The sequence below is a fragment of the Diabrotica virgifera genome, chromosome 5 (assembly GCF_917563875.1).
Source record: "Diabrotica virgifera virgifera chromosome 5, PGI_DIABVI_V3a".
In the NCBI taxonomy this organism is placed as follows: Eukaryota; Metazoa; Arthropoda; class Insecta; order Coleoptera; family Chrysomelidae; genus Diabrotica; species Diabrotica virgifera.
The window spans coordinates 251,975,816-251,999,319 of NC_065447.1; the positions used below are offsets into that span (position 1 = coordinate 251,975,816).

Here is a 23,504-nt window from a genome sequence, read left to right on the forward strand (position 1 = left end):
TCTAAACTATGCGTTTGTTTTCATAAATTACTCGGTCTATTAGTAGTCCAAGAGGTGGCGCTGAAAAATCTCTCTGAATTTACTAAATCTAGTTTTTTTACAGTTAATTACTGTGAGTGTGTAGAGAAACATACTGCGGTCGGTCAAGCGAAACGTAGAACAGGGGTTACTGATAGGTTATCAAAATTGCTTTCCTACGAAGATAATGTAATCAATTTACTAAGGCTAAAAATCAGTACACACATTCTAAATTGAATATAAATAAAAGTTATTATAGTCGGTCAGCTGTATGACGGGACAGAGCCGGTCGGTCGGCCCCAATGAATGTACAGGGTTATTCACTATATTTTGACCCCCCTGTAAACTGCTTTATTTACAAAATTAGAAAAAAATGTAGAATACAAAAGTTATTCGATTTTTAAATTATGATTTTTTGACATATACAGGGTGAATCATGAGGAACTGTACATACTCCTACCTCGTATAGAGGCCCCTATGGGGAATAACAAATGACCATTAAAAAATGTCTGTTCCCATTTTTTAATAATATACAGGCCGAGTTTCGCATTTTGACAGAAATTTGTATTTGTCATAATTTTTGAACGGTCAGATCGATGTGTCTCTTATTTTGGTCAACCGTTACACTATTGCCACCTAATCAACTGATTTATTCAAACTAGAAAAAAATCAGGTCCGGCTTTAAAAAAATTAGTTCGTTTGGGTCTTAGAAAAAATTTCACCCTGTATAAGCTTTTTGAAAACTCTAATATGAATTTTACAAATTAGACAAATAGGCCATTAAAATAACATTATTTATTTTTTTCTGCACACGATTGTTTAATTTTTTATAAAAAAATCAAATTTGATTATGAATTAAAAGTTTGGTAAAGTGAACCATAGATTTAACAAAATTAACTTTTATTACCAAAATTAATTTTTTTTGAACAAATATTTAATTTATGTTACCACCAATCAACTGATTTATGCAAACAAGAAAAAAATCAGGCCCGGATTTAAAAAATAAGTTCGTTTTGGTCTTAGAAAAAATTTACCCTGTATACGCTTTTTTAAAACTCTAATATGATTTTTACAAATTAGACAAATAGGCAATTAAAATGGCATATTAATTTTTCCCCACACGATTACTTAATTTTTTATAAAAAAAATCAAATTTGACTATGAATAATTAAAAGTTTGGAAAAGTGAACCATACATTTAAAAAAAAATAACTTTTATTACAAAAATGAATTTTGTTTGAACAAATATTTAATTTATGTTATCATCCAATCAACTGATTTATTCAAACTAGAAAAAAATCAGGCCCGGATTTAAAAAATTAGTTTGTTTGGGTCTTAGAAAAAATTTCACCTTGTATACGTTTTTTGAAAACTCTAATATGAATTTAACAAATAAGGCAAATAGGCAATTAAAATGGCGTATTTATTTTTTCCCCACCAAATTTGACTATGCATAAAAAGTTTGGCAAAGTTTTTGCATAGATTTAAAAAAACTAACTTTTTTTACAAAAATTAATTTACAAAAACGTCGTTTTTCTTAAAATTAAAAGTTTTACCATTTTTTTTTCTATAACACGTCTAGATCTAAAACTTCCCATAACACTTCTTTTGGACTCTATAGTTTAACATAGACGTGATCAAATTGATAAATTTTAAATTTTTCCACCTAATTTTTGCGATTTACAAGTTTGCAACTTTTACAAGAAGAAGACTGAAAGTCTACAACAATTTTCATAGTCTTCACAATGGTAAGAGATATGTGCTGTAAAAATTTCAGAAAAAAAAATTAAAATCGAATAGAGTTATAGCGAGTTAAACCGTGAGTTCATTTTTTTTTTTTTCATTTTTAGGTTAAAATTCGATTGACAAATTTGATTTTTTAATAAAAAATTAAGTAATCGTGTGGGGAAAAAAATAAATATGCCATTTTAATTGCCTATTTGTCTTATCTGTAAAATTCATATTAGAGTTTTCAAAAAGCGTATACAGGGTGAAATTTTTTCTAAGACCAAAACGAACTAATTTTTTAAATCCGGACCTGATTTTTCTCTAGTTTGAATAAATCAGTTGATTGGATGGTAACATAAATTACTTATTTGTGCAAAAAAAATTATCTTTTGTAATAAAAGTTATTTTTTTTAAATCTATGGTTCACTTTACCAAACTTTTAATTCATAGTGAAATTTGATTTTTTTATAAAAAATTAAGTAATCGTGTGCGGAAAAAAATAAATATGCCATTTTAATTGCCTATTTGTCTAATTTGTAAAATTCATATTAGAGTTTTCAAAAAGCGTATACAGGGTGAAATTTTTTCTAAGACCCAAACGAACTAATTTTTTTAAAGCCGGACCTGATTTTTTTTTAGTTTGAATAAATTAGTTGATTAGGTGGTAATAGTGTAACGATTGGCCAAAATAAGAGACACATCGATCTGACCGTTCAAAAATTATGACGAATACAAATTTCTGTCAAAATGTCGACTCTCGCCGTGTATAATATTAAACAATGGGAGCAGACACTTTTTAATGGTCATTTGTTATTCCCCATAGGAGCCTCTATACGAGGTAGGAGTATGTACAGTTCCTCATGACTCACCCTGTATATCGTACTAGTGACGTCATCCATTTGGGGGTGATGACGTAATCGACTTCTTTTTAATGGGAATAGGGGTCGAGTGCTAGCTCATTTGAAAGGTTATTTAATTCCCTATTCAGTAATATAAACATTAATATGATTAATTATACAGGGTGTCCAAAAAAAATTTTAATTAAATTAATTGACATAAAAAGAAGAATGTATGTAATTTATTTAATTCAAAATACATTCTACTGCTGTAAGAAAACAGAAATAAATGTTTATTGAGCAAATAAACATTACTTTTCACTTAAATTCAATATTCAAGCCGCCAACCATCAACCATCTGCCTTTTGACAATTAGAACATTGAATTTACGCAAAAATCAATGTTTATTTGTGCAATAAACTTTTATTTCTGTTTTCGAACAGCAGTAAAATGTATTTTAAATTAAATAAATTACATACATTCTTTTTTTTTGTGTCAATTAATTTAATTTAAAAACATTTTTTTGACACCCTGTATAATTAATTCCCTGAACAGGGAATTAAATAACCTTTCAAATAAGCTAGCACTCGACCCCTATTCCCATTTAAAAAAATAGTCGATTACGTCGTCACGCCCAGATGGATGACGTCACTAGTACGATATATATGTCAAAAAATCATAATTTAAAAATCGAATAACTTTTGTATTCTACATTTTTTTCTAATTTTGTAAATAAAGCAGTTTACAGCGGGGTCAAAATATAGTGAATAACCCTGTACATTCACTGGGGCCGACCTACTGGCTCTGTACCGTCATACAGCTGACCGACTATAATAACTTTTATTTATATTCAATTTAGAATGTGTGTACTGATTTTCAGCCTTAGTAAATTAATTGCATTACCTTCGTAGGAAAGCAAGTTTGATAACCTATCAGTAACGCCTGTTCTACGTTTCGCTTGACCGATCGCAGTATGTTTCTCTACACACTCGCAGTAATCAACTGTGAACAATCTACCTTTAGTAAATTCAGAGAGATTTTTCGGCGCTGCCTCTCTGTCTATAGTGCAGGGTTTTCATCCTCATTGAAACTTATAATCATTGTGTTTTTTGAAGATATTTTTCTTTAGGCGCGATTCGATTGAGGGTAAAATTGTACATAAATCTGCGCGCCTGCGCACACAGACACTGTCGTAGTTCGTTGCTAATCTTTCAAGATAGGTATGTATGTATCTGTAACCGTGCAAATAAGTCATTAAAAGAATATATTAGTGTTTTTAGTAAATGTATTATTTATTATAATTCTTGTGTTTTTGGATTTGTGTTTCTCTGTAGTAAAATAATAAAATATTATGTAGGCATAACATTTTTACACTATTTCTCGCCGTATTGTGTAATTATATCCGAAACTTACATGTCAATTACAAGGACCTCGCTGGAGTAGTTGGTAGGGCGTTAGCTCCGAGATTGGAAGGACGCGGGTTCGAATCCTGGGCGATTCATTTTTTTTTATTTTTGGTTGTTTTAATAAAAAATTTTTGAAAGTGGTAGATAAGAAAGTTAGTTTAATTTTTAAATAAAATACAAATAACCTGTTAAGTATATTTACTTCGTTTAAATTACCTATATAATAGAAGAATATCTTCTTACGTGCGTACAAAGAACACACACATTCTTTTTTTTATTAGAGAAGGTAATAACCGAAGAAAAGGAAAAATATATCCAACGAAGTAACGAGAATTGGGAGGAACTTGCCCAAAAAAGACAAAAAGAAGAAGTAGAATTATCTGAATATGTATTTCAAAAACGAGAAGATATAGTCTATAATATTGACCGGATGGCCGTTTATCACGAAGATCAATTCAGAGAGTCAAAAATACAGTTAGAACTGGATGTTCAGAATGCTCAGAATGAATTCGAAAAAATCAAATGCCTGGTTCTGTCGAATACGGAAAGATTAGATTATAATTACCAAATATTAAAACGGAGGGAAAACGAAAATATCATCATGAAAAGTCAACAAAAGAGGAGGATAGGTAAATTGCAGGTAAACATCTTCTTCTTCTGCTTTATAAGTAATTCTGCTTGTTTATTGGCGGATTGATACCTCGATGGAAACTTATCACTCTATCTTTTGAAGATTGAAGAGAGAGTTACCTCTCTCTTCAATCTTGACCCCCCGGAGTGAGTGTAGTGGTGGACGTGATGTAGTGTATTGTCCGTCTCCAAAGATCTCTGTCTGGCCATTTCTTTTAGTTCGTGTATAGTTTTTGTATTCCTATAATTTGATCGATTCATCTTGTTAGGGATCTTCCTCGTGATCTTCGGCTTTCCACCTTTCCTTGTATAATGAGTCTTTCCATGTTTTCTGTATTTGCCCTAATCATCATCATCAATAGTGCTACAGCCCTATGAAAGAGCCTCGACCTTCCCAAGTCTATTACTCAAGTCAGTCCTATCCATTGCTAACCGCTGCCAATTTGCTGCGCCTATTTTTCTCCCATCCTCATCTACACCATTCTTCCATCTGAGTTTTGGCCTACCCCTATTTCTTGTTTGTGACATAAGGATTCTTCTAGGACGGTTGTTTTGCTGTGATCTTGCTGGATGTCCTGCCCATCTTAGTTTTCCTATTCTTATAAGAGATCTACGTCTTTACCACCAAATTTTTGTTTATATCTGTGGTATACCTCGTAGTTGTACCTCCTCCTCCAAACACCATTTTCACAGATACCACCGAATATTCCTCTCAGGATCCTTCGTTCAAATATAAGCAGAAAGTTTTCATCTGCCTTGGAGATGGTCCATGCCTCTGATCCATATGTCAACACTGGTTGTATAAGGGTTTTGTATATGGTTATTTTTGTTTTGTGGCTTAATTTTCTGCTTCTCATATGTCTACTCAGTCCAAAATAGCATTTGTTTGCTAGGATTATCCTTCGCTTGATTTCTTCCGTCATGACGTTCTCCGTGGTGTTCAGGGAGCCTAAGTATGTGAATTTGTCCACCACTTCAAAGGTAGAGTTACCAACAGTGAATTGCCTAGCTCTCTCAATGTGTCTTCGTTTCGTATCCTATCTCTGAGTGTGATACCTCTTATGGATCTTAGGGTTTTCATCTCTGTTGTTCTCATTATTTGTTTGGTCTTTCTTCTCTCGGCCCTTGTCTCAGCTGCGTATGTCAGTACGGGTCTAACACATGTCTTATAAATGCGGATGTCGCTTTCCGTGCTCATATATTTATTCGCCATATGATACCCCTCAGGAAACCAGATATTCTCGCTACTTTCGTTGCCTGCTATTTTGTTTATTGCCACAGATGCCTATCGCTAGATATTTCCACACCCAGGTATCTACAATCCATTACCTGTTCGATTATATGGTCGTCCACTATTAATTTACTTCTAATTTGGTTCTTGAACTACAAGAATAATTAATAATTTCTTCACATTGTAGGATACAATTAGCGAATTGAAAAGCTCTCTAGCTAATTATCGAGAAAACACTAACAAACAAATCAAAAAAACGAGCGACAATATCTTAAAAATGCATCGAAGTATATTGGACATCGACTCCAAAGCTGACCACTTCGCTTTAACCAATGAAAAGAAGTTCAACGAGGTTTGGGACCTCAACAACAAAGATTGCCTTGCGTTGCTGGATAAAATAACAGGTATTGATAAAATATTACTAAAATCCTTTATAAAAGGTCTATTTTATTATAATCCCTCTAAAAAAGGCTATATCACAGAACGTTATCGGAGTAACAATTCCATCATCAGTGCTTTTCACAGGTTAAAGTACATGCTACTGTCAGGGTAGGTTGCTAGCCTTGCTCTTCAACCCTCCTCCTTTACCCGGGCTTGGGACCGGCAGTGATGGTGACTTGGACAAGAGCACGACGACGCATGTGGAGAGACCACGTAGATCGGATGGACCATGACCGTATGGCAAAATGTGCGAAGACACAGAAGCCCAACACCAAGCGACCCATAGGAAGACTCAAAAAACGATGCTACGAGAGCTGGAACTCCGAATCGCAGCAGAGACTGTAACAGAAGAAACAAGACAGTCCTATTAAAAGAAGAAGAAGAAGAAGGAAGTAAGAAGAAGGAAGTACAAGGGTAAAGACCCTTTAGATATTATAGTTTTAAAAACTTATACATTATTGTATTAAAATTAGCGTGATGTTTAAAATATTCCTGGATGGAACCTCACATCACGAACAGCTGTTACTAACAACTACTAAGCAACTTTTACTATCAACTCAGTTGTTAGTTAAAGTCCGAGATGTGAGGTTCCATCCTCTGGACAAAGCAACCCTCGTGACAAAGAGCCTTGTGTTGCCAGATGTTAAATCCAGAAATATTCCAGAATCCAGAAAGAAAACAGCACGCTAATTTTAATACAATAATATGTAACTTTATAAAACTATAATATCTAAAGGGTTTTTATCCATATATCTTGGTGGCTCAGGCATATACATACTTTAATCTGTGAAAAGCACTGATGATGGAATTGTTTTTCCGAAAACAATCTGTGATGTAGCCCTTTTTAGGGAATTTAATAAAAGCTACAGGAATTTAATTTCCTCCTGAATTTTAGGTATTGATAAAATATTGTATCAACAGCAATTGGGTGCGCCATGGAATCCCCCCAAATATAAGAAAATAGATAAAAAGTTTATGAGTAGCTACAACAGGGCGGTGGATCTAACCAATGAATTTTCTGTGAGTTTAGCTGCTCTCTCGAAGCATCGTGAAGAGACACAGGTAACGTTTGACGTATATGTTTATTTTCATTATTTAAGGAACACCATCTCAAAAATGTGACGTTAACATAACTCATTATTACACAACTAGTAGTTAGAAAAAAGGAGATTAAACCTCAGATAATATACCGGGTGGTGAATCGTAAAACGGGCCATAGGAAACTCAATGTAAAATTCTAAACTGTTGAATTCCTGCTTCCCTAATTATTTTACATCAAAAGTCATGAGAGAATATTTGTGGAGAATTATTAAAATCTGTATTAAAATCAAAAGTTAAAATTGTTCTACTATTTAAACGCATTCCAAAATTTTGAAAAATATAATAAATTTGCCACAGTAGGTATGTGTGTAAAAGTTAGGCCACACGTTACTATTTAACTGACAGTGCTCACACCATTGACTGAATAAAAAATATTTAATATTAATACTTTCTCCGCAACTGCGGGTATCTTATCAACTGTATTGTTTTTAAACAATAAATGATAAAATAAAAATATTGACAGTTCAAAAATGTGAAAATAATAACTTCATTGTGACACATTATTGCACTGTGTGTGGCCTAATTTTGGGCTGAAAAACTGAAAAATGTTTTACATTTTTACAAAATGTTGGAATATGTTCAATTCATAGAACAATTTTAACAGTTGTTTTCAATACAGATTTCAATCCTCTACAAATAGTTTCTAATGTCTTTTGATGTAAAATAATTAGGGAAGCAGGAATTCAACAGTTTAGAATTTTACATTGAGTTTCCTATGGCCCATTTTCCAATTCACCACCCGGTATAAGAATAATTTTATTTATTTTTATTTTATTTATTTATTTATTTATTTATTTAGTACCCAAATAACAGTACTGGACCAATTACAATCTGGGTTAGTGTATTAAGCGTATTAGTAAATTTACCGTTTACAGATCATAAACATAACAACAAAACAGTATAAAATACATAGACTACATAAACGCCGTTTATATGTAAGTGTGTGAAAAAACTCAAAATGAGAAAAACACACTCACATACGAACAACGACGAACAAAAACTTATAAAGTAATTAAAGAAAAACAGAAAATACAATTAAATGTAAAACAATTAAATACAAAAATACAGAATAAATATATAATATAACAGCAAGATGCTAAAAAGTGACTGGTTGCAACCTAATATCGTTAGCAGAATTCTTAATGATGCGTAAATTAGAATTGAAGATGTCAAAGAGATCAGAGTTCGCATTGTAGTGAGCTTGCATTTGTACTAGAGGTGACTGCACCAAAATATTTGATCTGGCTCTGTTAACATAAAACGTTTGTGAAGTACGAGAAGCAACACGTGGTACGTGGAGATTAAGAAGTTGCAATAACTCAGGAGTATTTACTTGATTGTTAATAATTTTAAATAAAAAGCATAATGATTGAGTTATTCTACGACGCTGAAGACTTTGCATCTTAAATTTATCGAGAAGTATCTCTTCAGAAAATCCCCTAGCAGGATAAATGCCAGTGGATTTAAAGTGCATACTTTTTAAAAACCGCCTCTGTACTGATTCCAAAACAGTTGTGTGATTTTGATAAATTGGAGACCAAACTATCGATGCATAATCGAGTTTGGGGAGAACAAGAGATGAATATAAAAATTTGCAAGTGTCAATAGCGGTAAGTTCTTTCGCATTTCGTAAAATGAAACCTAGAGTACTAAACGCACCCGCAACGATATTAGTGATGTGTGGAACAAATGATAGTCTGCAGTCAAATATGACCCCCAGGTCCTTAACAGAGCTGGGGCGACAAATGGAAGTATTATGTATATGATAATCGTAGTGTGTTGGAGAAGGGCTTCTAGAAAAAGACATAACATTACATTTAGATGCATTTAGCTGCAAACAATTAGTGTCACACCATATACTGATTTTATTTAAATTTTCTTGAAGTCTAATGCAATCGGAGGGTGACTTAATTTCAAAAAATAATTTTAAGTCGTCCGCATAAATTAGTGAATGAACATCTAGGTCATCAACAATATCATTAACGAATATCACAAACAGTAGCGGCCCTACAATTGAACCTTGAGGTACTCCGGATAACTGAGGAAAAGGGGTTGATTTAAAACCTCTAATTTGTGTATATTGCCATCGATCTGTAAAATAAGAGTTAAATAATTGTAACAGCGTAGGTGTGATTGAAATAGAACTGAGCTTATTCAGTAGAATTTTATGACTTAAGCGGTCAAAAGCTTTGGAAAAGTCAGTGTATATGACGTCGACTTGAGCATTTCTGTCTAATGCTTCACACAGGAATTGAGTGATATTAACAAGATTTGTTAAAGTAGATTTACCACTGATAAATCCGTGCTGTTGGGGAACTATGAATGGTGAAATGTGGGTGTAAAGGTGTTTATTTATACGTATCTCGAAAATTTTACTAAAGTTGGATATGATAGCAATAGGCCTATAGTTTTGGATAGAAGTTCGATTTTCTTTCTTAAACACAGGGACAATTTTAGAAACTTTCCATTGTGTGGGAAAGACCGAACTGGATAATATGCAGTTAAATAAAGTACACAGAGGAGTTGAAAATACGTGGGCACAATCTTTTATGAGAAATGCAGGAATATTATCTGGTCCCATCGTCATGTTCGGCTTAATCTTCCTTATGGCCTGTTCAATTTCAGATTTTGTAAAAGCGGGAATGTGCAATTGTTCGGCAATATATGTATTTAATTTGGGAGTGATATGGTCGGGAGGAGAAATATCGGTGTATGACTTTGAGAAGAAATCGGCAAATGATGAGGCAATATCCTGTGAAGTCTCTAGCTTTATATTATTATACGACATAGTTTCAGGAATAGAACAATTTGTTTTCTTGGAGTTTATGAACGACCAAAAGCTACGAGGATCTTGTTTAAGATTGAGTTCTAGCTGAGACACATAACGCTTGTATATTATTTGATTAAAGTATTTGAATTCTGAACGAATTCTCTTGAATTCAGTGTAATTTTGAATATTACGAGATTTTTTGTACGCGTTCCAAGCTCTATTTTTAGTATTCAGAAGATTAATCAGATCACCATTGAACCAAAACGGATAACGTTTAGTTTGCTCCTTTTTAAGAGGAATATGTTTAGAGAAGATGCTGTGAATATACTGATAAAAGGCATTTAGGTTGCTGTTGATATCAAGATCAGTGGAAAGAAAAGACCAGTCAGATAAATAGAGTTCATTATAAAGTTCTATAAAGTTGGCTCTCTTAAAGTTAAAATTCTGCTTACTGTCGATTTTGATTTCATTAAATTCTTTTTTAATACTAAAATCAATGATGAGCGGTGGATGATGGTTATCCATGGGAACAACATAGTCAATTGCCTGATATACGTTACAAAATATATTAGAAAATACCAAATCTAGGATTCGTTCATTATGATTAACTACATGATTATATTGCGATAGATTAAAGAAATTTGCAACATTCTGCACGGCCACTGATTTACCGGTAGTAATGCCTTGAGTATATTCCGGTATATTAAAATCACCCAAGACTAATACTGTTTCGTTAAAAAGGCATTCAACTGTTTCTAAACACTCTAGGAATAATTCTAGTTCAGCTAGAGGTGTTTGCGGAGGTATATATACTAACACGAGATAAAAAACTATTTTCTTTGATACAACTTTGCTTATGACTACATCAATTAATTTGACTTCAGCAATAGCAGCACATATAGAGTAGACATCAATAGGAATAACATTTAATGCTTTATTAACTGCTAATAGTACACCTCCACCTCTAGTTGTCCCAGTGGCTAAAAAATCCCGATCTGAACGAATCACAGTAAACAATTCAGGATCAAAAAGTTCCGAATCATACACACTAGAATTTAACCAAGTTTCAGTGAACGCAAAAATTTTATGGGTACCAGGAACGGAGCCGTGGTTAGTGTAAACCAATTGAGTCCGACCTAGCAAACTGCGACAGTTTTGGTAATATACTTCAATATTTAGTTTTGGGCTTCCATTATTCTTCACCTGGGGCTTAATAAATTGTTTCTGTGGTTGCTATTTAATGTCAAGTATATTAGCCTTAAATGAGTCCAGCGTATGCTTGAATACATAACATGAGGATTTATCCCATGTTGCATGGTCAGTATTAATCGTCTGAACTCCATCACGTTTGTTATAATTAACACAGTTTATACATTTTAAAGCAGTAGACTTACATTCAGAGACTTGATGACTTAAAGAACATTTTGGACAGACTACTTGATTTGCTTGACAATTATTTGCGAAGTGATGAAAACCGCAGCATTTGAAACATCGCCTAACCTCCACAGCATCATATACTCTACAATAATCATAACCCACAACAACATGCTCATAATTTAAAAGACGATGATAGGTAGCCAGATCTACTTGAAGTATAGCTTGAAATACATTTTGATTTTTCTTTAAGGGACTGACCGATATTACATCACAAACGCAGTCACTTGATAGCACGCTATGATTTTGCTTTTTAAGCATATTTAACAGGATAACTTTATCTAAATTTTCAGAAATACCGACAATACGTACACGAGGATTAAGAGGAGAAATTACTTTAATATTATATTTATTGTTCATTGTAGAGTTCATTAAATCTTGAAATTTCGAATCGTTACCACAACGGATCGCTATACCGCCTTTGTTGATTTCTTTTACTTGTGTAACCTGGATATTTTCTTTAATAGGATCAATTTTACGGATTAACTCGGATTTGGTAGAAGAAGAAGATTGTTTTGGATCTTTGGGTGTAATTAGCACAGTAGGAGCTTTCTGGACTACTTTCGCAAATGACAATTCAGGCGAGCTGCACGAAGGTCTTGGGACATCATGAATTTGATCTTTTAACATTTTTAGCATCTCGTCTTTGAATGATTTAAACATCACATCGATCTTCTTTGCCATTAGATCTGGAAAACTGTTTAATTGCGTCATAACAGCAGCGACAGACTTCTCAACTACTTCACAATTACCATTGCAGAAATCACACAAGAAAAAGACATTGTCTTTCTTGGAGAGAAATCGGAATTCAGAGTCCGATAAATTAGCACAAGGTCCATGAAACCAGCGACCACAGGGTCCTTCACAGCCAATTAAATGAGAGTCTTTTTTATACGTTTTACACTTGGCACAATCCGACATTCTGATCAGACTTGCTTATATGCAGGACATAAATTAGGAATAAACTGTTTTAAGATCCTGGCCTAACATCAAATTTGTTATTATTTTTTGCTGGACACTACTCGATAAGATAAAACAACTTGATCAAAGTCAATGAAGATATGAAAGCCAGACATGCAGTTTTGAGACAAAATCCACAAATTCTGTTTACAATAGTGTGTATAGAAAGTTCAAAACTTACGGTAAGCAAAAACACCTAATTTTAAACTTATACTATGGCCAAAAACCAGTAGTGATAATAGAAGACATAACATCAGAAGAAATAGAAATACAAAGAGGTGTTCGACAAGGTTGCAAACTTTTACGAATATTATTTAATATATGCTTGGAAGACATAATGAAGTAATGCAATGGATTAACCAAACGTAGTCATTACAAACTGATGATTTATTTATTGCTCTAAAACCGGTTGAGATATGCAAATGAAATTTGGTAGGTTTGAAGAGGTACGGGTAATATGACCCGTATGCACGCCAATGGTGAATATAAAATTCTTAATTGTATGTCAAAAAACGCGCAATAACTACCTCTTAAAACCTACTGAATTTCATTTGCATATCTCAACCCGTTTTAGAGCAATTAATAAATCGTCAGTTTGTAAGAAAAAATTCAACATCCCGTATCTCGGAAACCAAGCATTTGCGGACATATGTTTATAAAGCAAACGGTCATTATTTTTTCATGCAGAATTACTCCTTAAAGTTTGTCGCACTTATTTAGAAACACCCTGTATTGATGAAGAACGTTGCTAGTTGTTAAAGTACCTAACTTTTTTATTATCCAACATAGCGAGTGAATCAAAAAGCAGAATATTAGGAAAGCCTAAGACTACTAGTTGAGTTTTAATTTCAATATTTTATATACGCTAGAATATTCCACAGTGTTCCAAACTTTGAGGAAAGAACACACTATCATCCAGTATACAATGACACTTATCTGTTTTGCAACAATATTATTACATCGATATTCTTAAAGAATAAAGCTATAATATAATAAAAAATCACTAAAATCGGACAACAGGTTTAGGAAATACGAGACATCAAAAATGTCCCATTTTTAAGGTGGTGCGTTAATTTTGATGCTTAGTGTAATATAAAGATTATTTTATTCTATTATTTTATTTTAGTATATTCCCGTTCATCTTGCCGATTTGCCTAAAATGAAATATGCAGTATTTTTGTCTATAAGTTTATTTATACTCAATAATTTTAAGTATTCTCTTTGTAGAATCTGTCGATTGCCGATAGCGATGTTGAATCGAAGAATCCCACTTACAACAATTTGGCCAAGCATATTTTAAACAAGCTGTCAACGAAAAGCGGATTTTTGACGGAAAAATGTCTGAAAATGTTGATAAAAACGTACGAAGATAAGGAGCAAAACTTGGTGACGTTGAACAATGTATTTATTGCTTTGGATATCAAACGACAACAAGATATAGACCTTATGGTAGAATTCTTTTTGCCGTATTGTCACTGCACCGTCTGCGTGGATACAGGGTCTCGTAGTTAGTATTTATACAATATTATCTTTACTAATCTGTAGAGGAGGAGGTTGTAATATGAGCTCTGTGGTTAATAGTCCTGGATCCTGCGTACCAAATACAAGACTATTAATAGCTTAACGGTGTCGAGTCGGACAAACTTTGATGATGAGAACACTGGAACACTGAATCTTTAATTGTGGAACGTGCTAAAAATGTGTCATTCTGACAAGTTCCAAAAAAAATATTTGTTTTTTTTTTCCAAAGCTTTTTAAATAAATAACTATTCAGGTATTATCGATCAATGTTGAATGTAACTGTATGTCCCATTTCACATAATTATCATGAAAGAGAAAAAAGATATTTGGAAAAAACAAAATGGGTCAATTTTAGAACCTTCTCCTCTAATTATTATACAGGGTCATTGATTAGTAGGGTAAAGCTCAATAGCTCCGCTATAGTAATAGATAGCAATAAAAGTTAATAACAAAAATTTTAGCCACCTTTGAGCTTCACATTACAAAATTAGTTAGAATTTTACAGGGTGTTCGATAACTTGTGGCAGACCAAACTTATGTTTTTCAAATTGAACACCCTATATTTTATTTTAAATTCGAAATCCTGTTAAGTTCTCCATCACAAAAATATAAAGGTTTGTTATGTTATACAGGGTATTTACATAGTTATAACTAATTTTATATGAAAATCGTAACAAGTTCAACTCCCTGTATAAATAAAAATAAGCAAAACAACAATGGTTTATTAATGCCATATTTTTTAACGTATTGTGAAAATTTTCAAGAATGGTCGATATTACTAATTTTCTTTATATCAAATACAGGGTGAGTCAAAACGCAAGTACATTATTTTCTCAGTAATTTTAAATGGAACACCCTGTATTTTATATCACTATTGAAAAGTACCATTACCGTACTTTAATTTTTAGATAACATTCCCTATGTCTAAATTTATTAGTTTTCGAGATATTTTCATTTTTCAATGGACCAGTAGCGTGGCCACCCAAATCACCAGAATTTAATTAACTGGACTGATTTTTTTGGGGTTACGTTAATAATGAAGTTTATAAAATACCTCCAACAACAAGGGATGAGATGAAAAATAGAATACAAAGTGTATTTCGATGTGTTAATTTACAAATGACCCGTAGAGTAAGTAGCTCATTCAATGATCGTTTTTAGGCGTACATAAATGTGTTAGGAGATAATTTTGAACACCTTATGTAATTAAATATTAAAAATATTTTATTAAAAGTAGCTTCTAATTTTTTCAAACATGTTTTTTTGCAAAATGTATTACTGATAAATTATGTTTCGTTCTTTATTTGTTACATCGTTACATTTACATACAAAAGTAGTGTTTAATTGTCTTCACAAAATATTGTATTTTGTGTTTGTGTGTTTTTTTGTAAAATTTATTACTAATTTTCTTTGTTTATTTGTTGCATTTACATAAAAAGATAGTTTTTAATTGTTTCAAAAATGTTGCATGTAGTGGTTGTGTTTTTGTTTGTAAAATGTATTACTAATAAATTATTTTTATTTCTTTATTTGCCACAGTGTTACATTGATTACCGGATTGATAATCGGTAATCTTCAATTGTCAATTCAGTCATCGCTTACTTAAAATTTAGATAAATTTAAACACCTAAAATAATTTGCTCTGAAAAATGAAAATATCTCGAAAACTAATAAATTTGGGCATAGGGCATGTTATATAAAAATTAAAGTACGTTAATGTTACTTTTCAATAATGATATAAAATACAGGGTGTTCCATTTAACATTACTGAGAAACTAATGTACTTGCGTTTTGACTCACCCTGTATTTGATATAAAAAAATATGGCATTAATAAACCATTGCTGTTGTGCTTATTTTTATTTATACAGGGAGTTGAACTTGTTACGATTTTCATACAAAATTGGTTATAACTTTGTAAATATCCTGTATAACATTACAAACCTTTATATTTTTGTGATGGAGAAGATAACAGGATTTCGAATATAAAATAAAATATAGGGTGTTCCATTTAAAAAAACATAAGTTAGGTCTGCCACTGTGTTATCGACCACCCTGTAACATTCTAACTAATATTGTAATGTGAAGCTCAAAGGTGGCTTTTTGTTATTAACTTTTATTGCTATCTATTACTATAGCGGAGCTATTGAGCTTTACCCTACTAATCAATCACCCTGTATATCCATAAGAGAGTAATATTCATGAACAATGAATATTTATAATTAAAAATGTCAATATAGATATAGCTGATTAGGTTGACACAATCTCCACTTAATCTGATCGTAGCAACAATTTTGTAGCTTCACTTTTATCAACGTCAATGCTGAGTCGCCGTTATTCAACTTTAACTGGTGTTTCCACTTTAAATGGTCAAACGGATATGGAACCCACCAGTTCCATAACTGAACTAGAAGAAGCATGCGTTGCAGTACATCAACGTGGATCCTTTGTAGATGATATAGTTGCCCAGGTAGGTTAAATAATAATTTTTGCTGGGAGAAATCTGACAACACTGTCTTCCACATCAACATCATCAGCGAGGCGAAACTGGTGGGGTAAGAGAGAGAGAGAGAGAGGTGATGTGTAAGGCGGTGTTGCCAGCCGTATACATCAGGCTGTCTTCCAGGATAACAAAATCCTGGAAAGGGTGGAACACTTTAGATATCTGGGTAGCTGGATTGACTGCAGGGGTGAAAGTGGTGAGGAAATTTCGACCAGAATAGAACTTGCACGAAAAAGCTTTATTAGCTGGCGTTCTGTATTGTGCAGTAGAAGTCTTTCATTGACCACACGTCTAAGATTATTGAAGTGCTACGTCTGGTCCGTTTTGTTCTATAGATGTGAAACTTCGACAACAAAAGTGAAGAATCTTAACAAATTAGAAGCGTCATATAATGAGAGGACCTAAATATCGCTTATTACTCCGGTTGATCATTCAGAGCAAGATCGAAGTAAAACACTGGGTTGGAATAAAACAATGGACAGCTTAAGTCTGACGTCACAAATGTCACAAAATTGGGAGGAGCTTATATTGACTCCAAACAATTTTGTTTGTAACGTTAAATGGTCGTAAGGAATTTTTTATTTATTGTTTACGTGGTTTGTGTGACAAAATAAGACTTTTCCTTGGGTATTCAGTAAAAGAAACATGTTAATTAAGAGATTTTTATTCGTTTTTGCTCAGGTGGTTTTTATTTCTTAGTGGTTGACATAAAACATAACCTCAAAACTGTTTACGTTCTAATCATTGCATTAAATTAACTCACCTGGGCAAAAACGAATAAAAATCTCTTAATTGACACGTTTCTTTAACTAAATACAGTGGCGGCTGGTCAGTGTCGGCAGTGCCGACCCACACATTTATGGACAAATTATAGATTTTTTTAAATATTTAATTTAATCAGAGTTGATGATATTCGTTTATGTGAAATAAAAAAAATATCTGTGAGATAATACAGACTAAATTTTATTCATTGTTTTTAAAAGAATTCGATCGATCCTATACGTTAAGTGATCCCTGTGCGTAAGAGACTTTTCAAAAATGATCCTATAGCCATGCACCCGATTGCGATTGTGTGTTTTCGGCAAGCCGTCCCCAGATTGAAGATTTGCTTGTAATAAGAAGCTATGGAATATTAGCCGATAAGCAACCAATTATACATTTCTCGTATTTATTTGAATGGCAAGTACGGCAGAAACCAATCTGCCGAGCGGTGATCTGCAAACGGTAGCAAGGCACGTACCTAAGCGCGCCCGGGATAAAATTATGAAATAGGTAAGTAGGTAGTTTTACGTCGTTTAATGATTGATATTGTAATTTTTTTAAGTTGTTAGGAATTACCATTTAGGGGACAGGATGAATCGGAAGATTCGTTACATCAAGTTAATTATAGAGAACAAATAAAATTTATTAACAAATTTTCTTATTTACTTTCTGACTAGAAGGTATTTAACGGCGTACCTAAAACAGCACAGAATGAAAGAATCAATTAGTAGTTACATTTTGATGCTTTTCGGTAGAAGTAGACAAAACTACTGCTAGAGGTAACATGTCATTCACAAGTATCAATTATTGTTCTTCGATACGCGTTACGTCTAATATTTATGAGAGGTTTTTAGGTTTTCAGACGTGAGTAGAAGCCATAAGACAGAATATATTTTTGGCATTTTAAAGGACATATTAAAAATTTTTTATATCAAAAGTAAATTGGTAAGGCAAATTTATGACTATCAGTAAAAAATGGCAAAAAGTTAAAACTATTGCACCAGACAAAACTATTATTTACTCACTGTTATAAGTCATTGACCTCTTTGACGATTCAAAATTTAAAAGTTACGCCAAAAAATTTTCAAAATATCTATTAGACAAATTCATTAAAAATTATCCATCATTCTTTAATCAAATAAAATATGAAAATGGATTAACAGGTTTATATGCTGATCCAAATATTTTCGGAAGATGGGATAAGTTACAAAATATGTATATAATTTTATTATACTGCAATTCATTAGGTACAACAAACTGTTCCCGAAATTAATAAATTATTGTTCTCAAATGTGGGCAAATTCTGCCTCAAATGAACGGGATTTCTCTTGTCTCAAAAGAGTCAAAATGTATTGTCGAAACACCATGAAACAAAAGAGAATGTCAAACTTGTCTCAAATTTCAAACGTCAATAGAAAAAAAACTTTTAAAATCTCTCCAAAGCAATAATAAATTTTACAATGACGTTATGTATAACCCATTTTGCTACTTCGAAACAACATAGACTAAATAGACTTAATTTATAAACAAGTTAAGGTGCTAAATTTATAGGAAAAAACAAAAAAAAATAAAAAAAAAATAAAAAAAAAACCAAAAATCTCGTATGAAATTGAAGCCTTTTAACTAGATGGTATACCTATCTGAGGGGACAAAACCTTGCCGATCCTTTCTCTAAAGCCACGAGCCGCCACTGACTAAATACCTAAATGAAAAGTCTTATTTTGTCACACAAACCACGTAAACAATAAATTAAAAATTCAAACATTATAAACAAAATTGTTTGGAGTCAAAAATAAGCCCCTCTCAATTTTGTGACGTTCGAGGAATTGTTTCATATAGCAGCCGACCGAGAAACATTTCATCAGCTTGTTAATACGACGATAACCAACTCTTGAAAACAAGCACTGCACACAAAGAAGAAGAATTTCTTGCATACGTCTTCTAATTCCTGATTGAATAGCTTTGGTGATATGGTGTCACCCTATCTTATTCCTCTTTTTATCGCTATAGAGTTTGTATATTCATTCAGTTTTATTCTGGTTGTAGCATTTCTGTAGATGTTGTCTATTAATTCTGTGTATCGGTAGTCTATTCCGCTACTATGTAGTGAGCTTTTTATAGCCCAGTGCTCAACACTGTCAAAGGCTTTTTCAAAGTCAACAAAAATGTTACTACCTAAACTTAAAGTAACATTATTATATCAAATATATTCGTACGTTTGTCTTATTTGTTTAGGTAGTGAAACATGAGTCGACTTTTGAAGATGACAGATCTCTTAAATTAGAATTCAAGGAATTCTCTGGTTATGATGATGACGAATTCTCTTGTTATGATCCACAAAAAGATGCAGACGTAAAAAAATCTTCTCGAAAAAGGGCACGACAAAAAGAAAGTGTTAAACAGATTTTATGCCAAAAGAGTCATCCACTCGTAATGAGCACAGTATACGTTATTTCGGCCCTGAAAGATTTTGTTTCTAATTATTATAAACAGGTAAGATATTTTAAATTATAGAGAATAGAGTAGAATAGAATAAAGCCCAATTTATCTTACCACGGGATATGGACGGCACGTACCGTAGAACAATCGACGGCGCACGTCCGCGGTGTCGCCCCGTTCCGTTGTGCGATAAACTACCCCGTGCTTTTCATATCAGACGATACTTTAACGTGCCTCATAAGACAGCCGTGTCATCCACGTCCCCGTCCTAAGATAAATCCGACTTAAAATAGAATTAGGCGATGCAATAAAGCACTAAAATCGGCCTTACCTCCGAAAAAAAAAACGACAAGACGGATCTTAATAATTCTTTTTGCATTCGATTCGTGAATGCGCCAGGAAACTTTGTGACCCCGAGCCATGATATAATATTGAAAAACTGCGTACAAAAAATGCATTCTTAAAGTGCATCTCAAACAGACAAAAAAAAATTCAGAACTCGTCAATTGTCGGCGGAAATGAGTTCAATTTTGTTACTCGGGGGGTTTTTGGGGTCGCTGAAAACGAATATGACGTCCAAAGTGATCTCCGGAGTACCTGGTGCCCAGGGTACCTACTGTTTACCTCGTCTTGTGGGGTTTTCGACAAATTCATTAAAGAATTAGTCCAAAATCATTACTCGGGGGTTTTTTGGTCGCTAACGACGAATATGACATCGCAAGTGATTTTCGGAGTACCTGGTGCCCAGGGTACCGACTGTTTACCTCGTCTTGTGGAGTTTTCGACAAAAAAATTATTAAAACAGTCAAAAATTATTACTCGGGGTTTTTGTGCCACTGACGACGAATATGACATCGGAAGGGATCTACGGAGTACCTGAAACCTACTGTTTACCTCGTTTGCTGGAGTTTTCGGCAAATTTATTAAAAAAGTAAGTCAAAATTCATTACTCGGGGGGTTTTTGGGGTCTCTTTCGACGAAAATGACATTGGAAATGATCTCCGGAATACCTGGTGCCCAGGGTACCTACTGTTTACCTCGTCTTCTGGAGTTTTCGGCAAATGCATTAAAAAATTAGTCAAGAGACAAACAGTAGGTACCAGGTAGTCCGGAAATAATTTCCGATCTCATATTCGTCGTCAGAGACTCCAAAAACACCCCGAGTAATGAATTTTGACTAATTTTTTAATGAATTTGCCAAAAACTCCAGAAAACGAGGTAAACAGTAGGTACCCTGGGTACCAGGTACTCCTTAGATCACTTCCGATGTCATTCATATTCGTCGTCAGCGACCCAAAAATCCCCAAGTAATGATTTTTGGCTAATTTTTTAATGAATTTGTCGAAAACTCCAGAAGAAGTATATACCCTGAGCACCAGGTATTCCGGAGATCACTTCTGATGTCATATTCGTCGTTAGCACCGCAAAAACCCCCGAGTAATTATTTTTGACTAATTTTTTAATAATTTTTTTGGCAAAAACTCCACAAGACGAGGTAAACAGTAGGTACCCTGGGCACCAGGTACCCCGAAAATCACTTGCGATGTCATATTCGTCGTTAGCGACCAAAAAACCCCCGAGTAATGAATTTAGAGTAATTATTTAATGAATTTGTCGAAAACCCCACAAGACGAGGTAAACAGTAGGTACCCTGGGCACCAGGTACTCCGGAGATCACTTTTGACGTCATATTCGTTTTCAGCGACCCCAAAAACGCCCCGAGTAACAAAATTGAACTCATTTCCGCCGACAATTGACGAGTTCTGAATTTTTTTTATTGTCTGTTTGAGATGCACTTTAAGAATGCATTTTTTGTATGCAGATTTTCAATATTATATCATGGCTCCGGTTCACAAAGTTTCCTGGCGCATTCACGAATCGAATGCAAAAAGAATTATTAAGATCCGTCTTGTCGTTTTTTTTTTTGGAGGTTCAGTGCTTTATTGCTTGGACTAAATACAGTTGGATAGAATAGGATATTGGAATGGTAGGAATTTTTAATAAGTGTCACCAGGTGTATTATTAACTCGAATGCTTTTGAACTTAATTTGTCATAGGAGAATAAGCAAATCTTAAATTTCTTCTTCTTCTTCTTTTTATATAGACATTACTCTGTCTGTTTTTCAATGTGCCTCCAGTAAGTTGTCATTCCATCTTTTTCGTGGTCTTCCCACTGATCGTCTTCCTATTGGGGAACCGTCTCTCGCCGTCCTTACTACTCTATTTGTTGTCATTTGGCTTATGTGGTCGTTCCATTCTACTCTTCTGCTTTTCACCCAGTTATTAATATTGTCCACCTTGCATCTCCTTCGTATATCTGCACTTCTAGCTCTATCCCATAGCGTCTTACCATCGATTTTTCGCAATGTTTTCATCTCTGCTGTTTCTAGCATTATTTTTGTCCTTTCTGTATAGGTCGTGTTTCTGCCGCGTATGTCATTATTGGTCTGATGACTGTTTTGTAAATTCTGCCTTTCACTTCTTTTCCGATGTTTTTATTTCTCCATATTATTTCATTCAGACAACCTGCGGCTCTGTTTGCTTTATTCACCTGATCTTCCACTTCTGTTTCGAGCTTTCCGTAGCTGCATAGTGTGATGCCTAGATATTTAAATTTGAGATGTAATATTTGGGGGATGTAATCCGCTTTGTCTTTGAGGCATTGCCTGCTTATTAATGCTTCCTTCTTCTTCTAGTGTGCCGACTCCACGAGTGAAGGTTGGCTATAACCAACTCCAAATTGCAAATTCGTCTCTACCTTCTGCTTTTCTGAAAAGGGTCTGTGTGATTAACCCGGTCCAGTCGCGAATGTTTTTCAGCCAGGATATTTGTCGTCTACCAGGACCCCTTTTCATTCGATTTTACCCTTCATAATCAGCTGTAACAACTCGTACTTATCGTTTCTAAGTATGTGGCCCAAATACGATGTTTTCCTCCTTTTAATGGAGGTCAGAAGTTGTCTCTTTCCATTCTGTGTAACACCATTTCGTTCGTAATATGATCGGTCCGTGGTATTCACACATTTCAAAAGCTTGAAACTTTCTCATTAAATTAACATTAAGAGGATGGGTACGTATTTTCGGCTGCAATGCTATTGAAATGGGGATTCATTTTTTTCTAATCCTGAGAAAACTAATAAGTATTTTTCAAAAATTTAAACGCAGAATGAAAGATTACGTTATTAGTGAGGGCCGAAAGTCCCTGAGAACTTCTATAATGTTTATTTTAATAAGTTGGGGAAGTGAAAAACTAAGAGAAAATTTAGTGTGATTTTTAATTTCAAACATATCATTCAAAATAAACTTTTTATTTATTCTAAGGGACTTACGGCCCTCGGTAGTAATTTAGTCTTTCATTCTGCGTTTAAATTTTTTTAAAAGTATATATTAGTTTTTTCAGGATTCGAAAAAAAGAACACAATGTCCGTGGTAATATTTTCCAAATCTATCTTTGTCTTACAACGCACTCAGTCGAATAGAATATTGTCAGCATATTGTCAGTCAGATATTGACAATCAGTGACAATTTTAAATATTTGACATGGCATCGGGAATATTTTGAATTCTTGATTATATAATATTGATATACAGTGCGTCCATAAAGTAACGCATAAATTCATTTTTATTTTTAAATTACATTTTTTTGGCATATATATCTTACTAGTGACGTCATCCATCTGGGCTTGATAACGTAATCGATGATTTTTTTAAATGAGAATAGGGGTCATG

At 33.5% G+C, this 23,504-nt stretch overlaps 2 protein-coding genes across 3 annotated transcripts in view; both read left to right on the top strand.

Annotated features, from left to right (window-relative positions):
* LOC114339827 (uncharacterized) overlaps positions 1 to 23,504 on the top strand; it is a 99,005-nt gene that overhangs the window by 51,904 nt on the left and 23,597 nt on the right. The gene's annotated exons all lie outside the window — the stretch shown is intronic.
* The window catches only part of LOC114339829 (dynein regulatory complex protein 1 homolog), a 34,563-nt gene that overhangs the window by 6,600 nt on the left and 4,459 nt on the right, over positions 1 to 23,504 (top strand). Inside the window, exons 4-9 of the mRNA XM_050651095.1 lie at positions 4,269 to 4,627; positions 6,036 to 6,252; positions 7,185 to 7,351; positions 13,782 to 14,061; positions 16,374 to 16,543; positions 19,574 to 19,831. Of these exons, the coding sequence (XP_050507052.1) occupies positions 4,269 to 4,627; positions 6,036 to 6,252; positions 7,185 to 7,351; positions 13,782 to 14,061; positions 16,374 to 16,543; positions 19,574 to 19,831 (1,451 nt within the window). The remainder of the gene's footprint in view (positions 1 to 4,268; positions 4,628 to 6,035; positions 6,253 to 7,184; positions 7,352 to 13,781; positions 14,062 to 16,373; positions 16,544 to 19,573; positions 19,832 to 23,504) is intronic.